The 12,392-nt window shown below is 34.7% G+C and overlaps 1 protein-coding gene across 1 annotated transcript in view; it reads left to right on the top strand.

The window, feature by feature from the left end:
* LOC137290346 (serine/threonine-protein kinase par-1-like) overlaps nucleotides 1-12,392 on the top strand; it is a 237,792-nt gene that overhangs the window by 181,178 nt on the left and 44,222 nt on the right. The window contains exons 4-5 of the mRNA XM_067821197.1: nucleotides 1,786-1,844; nucleotides 11,864-11,993. Coding sequence (XP_067677298.1) covers nucleotides 1,786-1,844; nucleotides 11,864-11,993 — 189 coding nt within the window. The remainder of the gene's footprint in view (nucleotides 1-1,785; nucleotides 1,845-11,863; nucleotides 11,994-12,392) is intronic.

The raw sequence follows: 12,392 nt of genomic DNA on the forward strand, positions 1-12,392 counted from the left end.
GAGAGGTAGTGTGGGGAAGCACAGGATGAAGCTTCTGCATCCCTGGGATTCAGAAGTTTATTTTGCAAAGAAACTAGCTGATACAATCTTTTGACGAAAAAAAGAACAGAAGATAATTTGTTGTTGCACATGTACGACTACTCACTGCAGGTTGCAAAGGATCACAAATTGCATATAGATTAAAATACATTACGTGATAATGATATCAATGAAAAAGTACTATGTATTGTCACTATGAAGGAATTAATGTAGATATGTACATAATCAAAGTGATAAAAGGCACCAATACAAAAACTGTGGTGTATTAGTGGAGTGGGCATCATTCATTAGAATATCTCATTCAGAATGCTAATTACTAGATATGCTGTTATGAATATACTTTTTGTGTACTGCCAGTATACTATATGATACTGTGGCACCACCTGAACAAATTCTTGAAATGTAGATTGAAATATGACTTTAAAAGTGGCTATCAAACAACAACTTAAATAGGACCATAATAATTAGTTTGTTTTGTTAAACTAAGCCTTTCCCATACCACATAGATGTATGTCACAGTCAAATAACCAACTTCTTGTACTGAACATTCCAATGAGACAAGGGTCAGGTGAAAGGTCAAGGCCCCATTAATGCTAGGCAACTGACCAGTGGCTATCTTTCTATAGAGTGGTCAGTTAAAACATCAATATCTTATCAGCTTCCGGTCATTTGAGTGAAATATATGGCATGTCAATTAAAATAACAACAGTTAACATAAAGAGTGAAGGACGAAAAAGGTCTCCTTGCAGGTTCCCAGTTACACTTCACAGTTCTTGTGTACAATAACTGTTAAGGCAAACTGAACTACTGTAATTTGAAAGAAGATGAGGGTAATGATTGTAGTAACAACTGTGCATTAAATTTGGCATGTGAATGCCTTTAGATTTATGGTAAACTTTATGTGGTTAATTTCAAAGACCTGTGAAAGACGTGTGGGCAGTCAGTGTTGCTGTCATTAGTTTGATCACTGAGCAAACAATGACCAGTGTTTGTTGACCCGCTGACAAAGCATTTTTTACAGAACCCAATCAATAAATCAATAAATAATGTCCATAATGCACTCTGCATTTCAGAGGTTTTACTGGTGACTAACAGTAAATCCAACTTACATGGTGTTTCAGTGTCTAACAAGTACCAGGAGTACATTAATTCATACACATTATATGTGAGTTGATAAATTAAACCAGATTTTTGTCTCTGAATTAAATCTTTTTCAACACCCAAGTATCTAAAAAGCTTGGGAATAATGTAAGGGAAAGATACTAATATTGATGAAACCACCATATCCACACTATTTACAGACATATCACAAACATCTGCATGGAATATAATGTCTGTCTGATATGAACATGACATTATATTTCTTTTTTAATGCCTGCTATTGGCTATTTCCTCAGAATGTATTTACTTTACCTATTATAAGTTTATATATTTAATGTTGTCTTTGCAGTTTCAGTTTGCAAGTGTATGTTTGCTAATTCCTGTATGTTTCCTGCTAAAGGTCGTGCTTATATGTTATTTATCATGTAGTGTTGCTAGTAGTTAAGATCCTTGCCCTTCATAATGATAGCCCAGGTGTGATTCTCTATGGGTGTATTGTTTTATGCCTTGTCAATATGGTAATATTGTCTGGCTGCAGCTGTGAAAAAGTACCAAAGATGTATTCACTCATTCATTGATCGTGTTCTGTGTTTCCTTAATGTCTCATGTTTCATACATGTTAATGTATATTTCATCTCTTCACAGAGACCTGAAGATGGAAAACATCATGCTGGATGAAAAGAAGAAAAACATCAAAATTTGTGGTGAGTGTACCTTAATTTTGTATTACTTGCTTAGTTACATAGCACAAGACATTGCACATTTTGAACATGTTATAGGTCTGTCAGTCCCAGCAGTTTGTTCACATAAGGGATGATGATGATGATGATGATGATGATGATGATGATGATGACAAGGAGGAAACATTTGTACAGTAGATTGAAATGGACTATTTCACCCAGTTTACTTCTTGTCCTGAGATTGAAATCAGAAGAGATATGTAACAGTCTGTCATCAAAATCACATGACTCCTGTCTCAGACCCGACAAACATGACCGTGCAAAAATACAAACACAAGAATGCTCATAATGCACTTTAATCAGCAAAAGAGCATAATGGTGTTTTTGCTATTCTTTGCCATTGTGTTTATTATTTTGCTTTCTCAATGAAAACTGATGGAAGACTCAGTGTCCTTCATGACCCATGAAATATTACACCAGCAAGACATCAGGTCAGAGAGAAGATCTCATAATATGGGCACAATTTTTTTCCCTTGGAGCCTAAACATCAAAGATATTGACTCTGTCTGTGGACACCATCTGCAGCTCATATTAGGCAAACTCTGAAGAGGGAGAGGCAATACTGAGTGAATGTTCACAGGGGTCTTGAGAGCTGATGTGGGGATTTAGACTATCAGATTTTCTTGGCAACTTTTGAAATGACAGATTATGAAAATGATGGCTGCTATGACCTTGACCTTTCTTTTGATATTTTAATGACACTTTGTACAAGGTTGTGTTTAGATGACATTGTATTTCCAAACCACAGCGGTATATCTAACATGAAGAAGTTGATCCTAACAGATGTGTCTTTGAGAGTTTTAAAATATGAAATTGAAATATTTCTTCATTGAGCGGCACAAGGGATTTTATTGTATTGCTGGAATTCAAATTGATGTGATTAAGATGTTTAGCAACCCTGTCTAATTTTTACCATTTTAATGCTAATTGGATTCATTATATTCATAGGAAATTATTTTCAAATATTTCTTTCATTCAAAACAATAAATGTTAAATCACTGTCGTTTATTATCATCAGTCACAATAACTCATAACAAAATGATGGAATGATTTTTTGATGAACTTTAATAATTATGAATTTGTAGGACAGAAATGCATTCAACCATTCAGGCCATTTGAAATTAGTCCACATTTATGAGAACAGTGACCTTAAAATGACTCCACAAATTGTAGGCAATTACTTACAAGACCATTAAACTAGATTGCTGGTAATTATATTTATCAAAGTCACAAGTTCACCAAATATTGAGACCTGTACCTAGATGTTTCGTATGTTCATTGAATAGGGAAGACTGTAAGGGATTCCTATGAATAGATACAGGTTGTCATCATATATTTGTTTGCTCCTTCACTGAGATAAATACCTTGCCTGAGTTTAGAGTTGTGTTTGTGGTCTGGTTGTCAAATATTGATTCAACCTTCTAACCTAAGCAAGACCCTCTGGACAATGGTCAGTACTTTTGACAGGGCTAAAGCATGGGTGGACACAAACATGGTGGAAATCGTAAAAAATACCATGTGATCCTTTTAAAGATCTGTTCATTCACATTTCAGGAAATTGGTTTGGATAAGTATTATTGTTGTATTCTTGTGGTTGAAAATGAAGGTGACACAAATGGAATTGTGATGGGGTTGATCAAGAGGGAAAATGTGTAAAATATCTGGAAAGTAAAGAGTATTGTAAATGTCTACAAGTATAATTTTACTTTAAAAAATAATAAGGGTGTTTAGTTTGTGATTCAGTCATTGCAAATCAATACTGTTCAGTCATTTGAATATGCTTTGGAAATTTAGATAAGTAAAATTAAAAAAGAAAAAGAAATCATTTCAAATGTTATGATGTACTGTGCCACAATAAGCATGTAGAACAGGGAGTAAACTTTAGTTTTTGTAGTTTTGGACCAGTAGAGATGATATGATAATTAAACATTGGCATGTCATTCTGATCGTGTATACTGCCAACTTTTTTGTCATGTTTTTAATTGAATACATAAATATGAATGCTTACTTAATTTTTTTTAAACTTGCATTTCTTTTCCTGTTCAGTATGTTTTACATTATTTTAAAAGAAAATCCATAGCTGTGGAAATCAGAAAGCCACAATAGGATTGTTTGTCCGTTATGAAAGTATGTTCTGGTGGTACTGAACAAGACACTAACCACAGGTGACCATCGGTCAGTGGTCTTAAACCAGGGTCACACAGTGTCAAGAAAAGAAGCTGATGTCTCAATTCCTCTTGACCAAGTTTTTTTCAAGGTCAGATTTGACTGTATTGTTGACCAGTGGTCAAGAGCTAACTGTCCATCTGTCAGTTGCATTGGGTGACACTGACTGGATGTTTCTGTAGTTAGGAAGGTTGAAGAAAGGAGATTAATCTCATCTGAAAGACCTCTTTGAATTTGCTAGGGTTGTCAGTCAGGAAGTACATTCAAAAGTCTGTCTGTGTCTTATTCATTTGGACACCAATGGTAACAAAAATTCCAGAATTTACACAAAAAGGTATATCCACTACAGGTGTATTGAAACTGATGACAATAAATCATACATGAAGTGCCTAAGGGTTTTTGTGTCAAACTAATTTAAGAAAGAAGAAAACGCGAGTTCAAATATGTTATAACTAATGTTTTACTGAGAACCATTTGAGAACACCAAGCATCATCACTATTTCACAGTGATTCATAAATGCAGGCATGATATTATCAGAAGTGTATAATGTAGTCAGCAAATGATTTCTGAATTTCTGAATGTTTTTGTCACTTTCTTCAATCAATAACTTTCACTTATTTTTATAAGTCCATTGATGATGAAAGCAAATATAAAACTCCAGTAAGAAGATATGCTCATAAAATATTTGTTCCTGACTATCTGATGTGTGAAGTTGACACCATGAATAAGACTTCATTGGATTATCAAATATCAAATACATAATATTTCATTTGGAAAATATTTACCTGCCATAAATCAAACACCTACAACAATGATTCAAGTACATTGTAATTTCATGTCAATATCATCTTATCACCAAGGCATCCCTTTTATCTCTATTGTTTACCTGTGTCAATTTCCACAATGTAGCTATATATGAAGGTGATACATGTTGCCCTCTGTTTGGATTAACACACCTGGTTTCCTGGTTTATTACCAATACAAACATACTTCCTATATCAGATATTTATTCTTGGATAAGTCAGAGACAAGTAGAATAGGAGAGCCAGGGAGCATTTTAGCACCTCACTGAGCAGCTTCTCAACTTGTTAAGTAAACATTGAGACTGAAGGATGGTCAGTGGTCCTAGAATGTCCTTTCCTTGACCACTATGGTATTTCCAGGCTTGTATAGCTGTAATGCAGTTTTAATGAAACTGTTTTTTCTGAATGATTTATGTTAATGTCATTATCAGACTATCTTATTATGTGCTGAGTTAGCAAATACACCTTTCTTGAATATTGCTGATTTGGTGAACTTAATAACTCCAGATAACTACTAGTGTTAGCACTATGGATAATTAAAGCATGTCTCTCTCTCTCTCCGCAACAAACAGATATCCATATATTCAGGTTTCTCTAGTGCTGCATGTATTGATGTTAACATTTTTACAGATTTTCTAAAATTATGTCTGGACTGAACTTTCAAGAAGGAATGAAAATAAATCTGAACAAAAGACCAGCAAATAATCAGTCCCAACTTGCTGTCACAAAACAGACCCCTTTTAGGTGGGAAAGAGGACATTGGTGGTGGAAATTATAAGAATAGACCTCAAACATCATGTGGCAAAATATTTAGACATTTATTAATTTTGGAGGTGACATTCATGAAATATTTTCGTTACAATTCTTACGGTATGACCTCTATTGTGATAATTTGACTTGTTGATTTATGATATACATATTTCAGAGCATTCAGGTCAGCAGCAAAACTATGTGTCTCAGAATCTATACACCCTTTTAATCTGAGCATGATAATTCACACTAAATATGTTTATATGTCCAAACTTTTGGAATAATGAATCATTTACATTTTATTTCTTATACTAGGCAGTAGTTGTAAGCAGTATCCATAATGTAAGGGTTTGTTTATTAACAAGGTCCACTATAGAATATGTCATGATTAAGTCTGCAATTCTTCTTGACCAAGGTCCAGACAGAATCACACATTTTCTCTCACACAATCATTGTATGCCTGTGAGTTTGAATATATGTCAATGTAAAAAATAAGTTCTTTTTCATAATGAAACAAAATAACATGTCTAAATTATATATATAAAACAAAAAGGTTGATCAATGCCAACATGTTCTGAAGATAATGTTAAATGATGGATTTCACATAATATTCCTGTTTACCATGTCCCCATACCAATGAGTCACCTCATACATACATAAAGTCTTGTAGCTAACCTTTAACAATAATGGCCAGACATTTATATAACCCTCACATCAGTCATGACTTATGGTACTGAGTTCGTATTCAACATATCAGCCTCAAAACATATATATGTCTCTTGGAAGCGTGGCCAGCATGTGCTCACAATATACATTCATATATTTATTTTTATGTCATACATTTATATGCTTGTGTGTTCCTGTAACAGGACCCGTGAAGGTCCCGGGGTAGCATAGGCCTTCAGCAACCCATGCTTGCCATAAAAGGCGACTCAGCTTGTCGTAAGAGGCGACTAACGGGATCGGGTGGTCAGGCTCGCTGACTTGGTTGACGCGTGTCATCGGTTCCCAATTGCGCAGATCGATGCTCATGTTGTTGATCACTGGATTGTCTGGTCCAGACTCGATTATTTACAGACCACCGCCATATAGCTGTAATATTGCTGAGTGCGGCGTAAAACTAAACTCACTCACTCACTCCTGTAACAGTATATATAATGGTACTGTTTAGAAAGGCAGTATCATGTTTTCATTGTATCTGCTTTAGTTTGTGCAGATGTTCTTGGGACAATATTTCAGCCATATTGTATATATGTCAGTTGAATGTAGACAAAAGCTCATAGCATGGTTATGTGTAGGCTTGCACAAATCTCTTAGGTAATAATTAATAGTGTAAATGAAGATATATATATATCTTCCTTTACACTATTAATTTTTACCTAAGAGATTTGTATATATATATATATATATATATACTTGAGTCTTTTACTGTCCACTTATCTAGACTTGCCTCTTTAAAGGATAGAAAGTACTATACGTGCATGGATTTTGCTTTCTCATAGCCCTGAAGGAAGGCTTGATTGTAGGAATGTTATTAATGTGTTCTTGCCTTACAAAACTATAATGATCTATACTTCATAAAATATCTTGATTTATTGTAGCTTAAAAGTTTCTTAAATGCCAGTCTAACAGAAGATTTGTCCTGGTAAACTGATTACAGACAGGGCAAATCTGAAGTTTGAAATGTGCAAATGCACCTTCACCTGCTGAGCATCCTATGGATACTGTCATGATGAAAAGACATTATAAATGTTTTTGAGGTACACTAACACAGTCCAGTTTGTATTTGACTTGAAGCAGTAACAACCTATGATAACTTGAGAGCTGTCTATTTTTCTCAGAAAGTATATAGGAATCTTGATTGTCATCCAGTTTAAGCAAGACATTACCCATGGAGGGTCTAGTAAAGTATTAAAAGTCCAGAACTTCTCATGGTTTACTGGCAGTTGTTTGAAAACCTCCACACACTTCTACATCTGTTCTTGCTCAGTTCAAACTTTGTGCTTTGTAAATAATATTGCAGTAGCTATAATCTCATAAACTTGAAAGACTGACATCTCCCATCCACTGTAACAAGGCTGGCCCGAAAAAAATTGTTTTATTAGCTATCCTTCTTGTCAAAACCTCTCATAAAAGCATATTTGTATATTTCACATATGTGTATTAGATGCAGTGATTTGATAGCATTGTACTTTAAGTGTGTGAGTTCGGTTTTATGCCATGCTCAGCAGTTTTCCAGCTATATGGTGACAATCTGTAAATAATCAGTTCTGGACCAGACGATCCAGTGGTCAACAGCATGAGCATCAATCTACTTATATAGGATATGATGTCATGTGTCAACCAAGTCCTGTTGGTCACCTCTTATAACATATATGGGTCACTAAGGATGAATTTTAATATGGATCTTCACACATAGAGTCACATTTGTAGGCAAGATTATCAAATACTATAGGTTTCTTTAGTTCCAGTATAATGTAATATAATGCATAATGATTTGGGGTCAATGTGAAATTTAAAACCTTTTCATTGATATTCTTAATTCTAATGGACATTGAATATAATCTAGTATACAATATGCTAGAGAATTAAAAGAAGGAAATGTATTTTAGTGTAAAGTATGTAGAAATCTTAATATCAGTTTGATACCCCATATACCACTGAAAATTTGAGAATGGTTAATTCTTAGAATGTATGCAACATGTGTATAAAGTTGTCTCCTTTGTTCATTATGGGATCTGCTTGTCATGACATGCTCGTCCAAAATGGTAAATATCTACATGTAGTAAATTTCACTTCTGTCACTGTTAATACTAAACTGTTGTAAACTGAAATGGATTATGTAACTAATAAATAACATTGCAGGAACATACAAACTTCAAGTTGTAAAACTCAATGTTGAAATTTACATGCTATAAATCAGTGTCATTATCACAAGGCTCTTAAATACATGTTTACTGAATTTATTATCTTTACACAATAATATCTGAACGATTTGAGAGGAGGTACACAGGTTGTTTATAGTCAAGTTGTGAAGAAGCTGTTGGTAGGAGAACCTAAGTGATGCTTCAGGGTCTCCAAGAGACATATCATTTTAGAAGTACTTTATCAATTTAACGTAGCTCCCAGATTTGTAGAAAGAGTGTATTACTATCTTTATATTACATCTTTTTTTCCAGCTGAACCTTACAGCCATGGCAATACTTGCCCTGCTCTTTTGGCAGAAAGTTTATGTGAATGTGAATGAAGATACTGCTGTCAGAATGGCTAAATTAAGTTCTATATCATCTTTAGGACTAAAATTTAAAATGAATAGTGTTCATTTTATTAACATTTAAAGTGCAGACAAAATCATAAAATTCATATCAGATATATTAAGTGATTGTAATCATCCAATTCTTCACACTGGGTACATGATACAAACAGTTTAAAGGAATGTTTGACTGGGATTAAGAAAAGCAGGTCTTAGGCAAATAATTTACAGTCAAAGGGAGACAACTCTGACCTTCTGTCTGGATCCAGGTGGTATTCATTGCAAAGTTGACACTAAATATACATCATTGTTGTCAAAACATGCATGTAGTTTCACATGACATCATTGCATTGTTATCTGGCAAGGGAAGATTTTAAAAATGTAATTGGACCTAACCAAGGGTAAACGAACTTGTTATAGATAAAAACAGTATATCTGAATGTGTAGAGTGGTTAATGCTCATTAAAAATGCTGTACATTTCTTTCAGGTCACTTATTATGAGGATTACAATGATCAAATGAAACACTTTTGCCATTATGCTGTCAGAAAAAATATATTTTGAGTAAGAAATAATTTGTAAAATCAACAGCTTGCACCTTCCTGGTGTTACATGTTGATAATATCTAGCTTCATAAAAGAACTTTGCATACCACTATTTATATGTGTTCTCATAAATTCTTTTGAGAATATTGCCTATTATTGTTTTGTGTTGTGCTATGCTTCTTTGATAATTATGTATCTCATAATGTAAAGTTTCCATGAACCAAAATAATGCACTTGTCTCATCAAAATACAAAGGCAATATTAAAAAAGAAGAAAAAAAAGCCTGTATTTCAGTGTAATAACTAATATATTGTTTGTATTCATGGAATCATTCCCCACTTAGGTACGATGTGTGAAGCTCATTTCTACTGTGCCCGGTTGTGATATTGCTGGAATATTGCTAAGAGAAGAGTAAAACCACACTCACTCACTCATGGTCACTGTTAATGGATTTTGTTAAATATATACTCTTCAAAATAAGTAGGAGAACTTATGTTTTTATTACGATTAAAAATATTTCGGAGATTTATCGGAGTCAGCCAATGTTGATATGATATTATTGAATGTTTTGAGAGTGCATCACCATCTGCACTTCCTGACAGCCATAGCTATTTGGAATGTAGTTGCTTTAGATAGTTGATTGGTGTATGGCATGTAATTTGCATGTATACGATTTTCATTTTAAAACAAATGACTAGAAACAAGCACTAGGAAATATGTGATGCTAGATGAGTGTCAAAATTAATGTTCTGAGTGATTTCTCAACCCTCTTGAAAAAACATCACAATGAAGAATGGACCCAATCCATGTGTATGGGGCTATGTGCACGTGCATATCGTGCGTTGTGCACGTGCATATCATGTGTTGTTTTTAGGGATGGTAATAGAGGGAAAAGGTGGTGCATTCATAAGATGTCTGTCCTTGAAACATTTGTTAATGTTTACACTTCCTATCAAAATTGAAAGTTCAGGTTCCCCTACTTTTTTTGAAGAGTATATTACTGTGGTATTATTGTTATATATTAACTGTTAAATTTATAGAAACTATGACCTGTCTTAGCCACATTGCAGCACTAAGTCTGGCATAGACACATATGGCTGACTTGGTGCTTGGAGAGACAAGGTTATATATTTGGACAAGACCTATATGGTTTCTCTGTGTTCCTGAATGTCTACAGTGCATATGCATGAGGTGCGTTTGGTTAGGATGATTAGAAAACTTGGAGAACTTCCAATGCGTGTTCTGACCCTTGTGACCTGTGAAGATCCCAGGGTAGAATTGGCCTTCAGCAACCCATGCTTGCCACAAAAGGCTGCTATGCTTGTCATAAGAGGCGACTAACGTTGTCATATACAGGTTCAATGCATGTACATGATGTGCATACATACAACGTATTTCAATCTCGAATCACATGATATCTTGAACCATCTTCATGGTCCCTTGGGGTTCAAGATCCAGGGAGTTTTCTGTAGGTTGTTTGTTGGAAAAACTATTAAATAATCCACAAAACCAATGTGTTATTTGTCTGAAATATTTCAGTCTTTCATATGCACATATAAATATATTAAAACATGCTTGAAGTGTTGAAAAATATACTTTCGGTTAGAGACCTGAGTTCAATTCCCCAAATGGTTACAGTGTTTAGAGCAAATGCCATAATGTTCTTAAAATAGCTTCGACAGTGCTGTAAAATGATAGTCACCTACTCACTCATGTTCATAGATGTGCCAGCACGGTGAAAAATTAACAAATTAAATTAATTAATCCTATAAGATAAAAGTCAAGTGTAAAGATAAATAAAACTGTACAGTGTTTGAAGATTAAACATCACTGCTGTCATCTGACAGGACATTGTTCAGGAAATGTGAAGTATGGTCTAAGGGAGATAACTCTTGGCAACACCCATCTTGCAAAACTCCTTGAGAATTTGTATTGACAATTTCCGGATCATATATTATGTGTTTTAACTTGAAGTTAACTTTAAACAAACTACCAAATCTTTATATACTACTTTAAGTGGATAAGTTATCTTTTTTCCAAGCTTGTTAAAAGAGCCAGTACATTTCAGAGAATGAAATATGTTTCTCCAAATGCAAAATATTTACTGTCCAAAATATCAGTGGCATGATAACCTCTATTCATTTACCAGGGTTCAGTTTGTAATAAATAATGATGCAATGTCATTCAATGTTTTGTGAGGGTTGTTTTACGTAAATGTAAAGCTTCACAAGATGGGATTAGATTGGATGATGAGGTTTGCCTTTTTCTTGAAAAATGTCATCATGCATATAATCCCTGTTGCAGAGATCAATAATAATGATCAATCACTGGATTGTCTGGTCCAGACTAAACTATGGACAATCTGAAATATTGCTGACTGGAGCATTATGCAAGAGAACAGGAAGGACCTCAATGTCGAAGAAACAACACTGTATTTGTGACATTAATGTGATGTTCTTGTTGCAGATTTTGGCCTTAGTAACACCTTTGCTAAAGACGAGCTTATGAAGACTCATTGTGGCTCACCCGAATATGCTGCCCCTGAACTGTTCAACCCCAAGGAATCCTATGGGCCAGGGATTGATATCTGGAGCATGTGAGTTTCACCAGTAACCATAGTTAAAATGCAATTCATGTGTATCCAAGCCCTTGAAGCACATGCTAACATTGGCAATAAATCATGATGGGACCCGTGAATGTCTGGGGTAGAATAGGCCTTATGCAACACATGTTGCCATAAAAGGTGACTATGCTTGTCATAAGAGGCGACTAACGGGATCAGGTGGTCAGGCCCGCTGACTTGGTAGACACATGTCATCAGTTCCCAGTTGCGCAGATCGATGCTCATATTGTTGATCACTGGATTGTCTGATCCAGACTTGATTATTAACAGACCACCGCCATTGCGAGTGCAGCATAAAACTAAACTCACTCACTCACTCATGATGGACATGTTGGCCATGTTGTAAACGTAGGTTTATGATTTAGCTCTCAG

This window comes from Haliotis asinina, chromosome 7, assembly GCF_037392515.1.
Source record: "Haliotis asinina isolate JCU_RB_2024 chromosome 7, JCU_Hal_asi_v2, whole genome shotgun sequence".
Lineage (NCBI taxonomy): Eukaryota > Metazoa > Mollusca > Gastropoda > Lepetellida > Haliotidae > Haliotis > Haliotis asinina.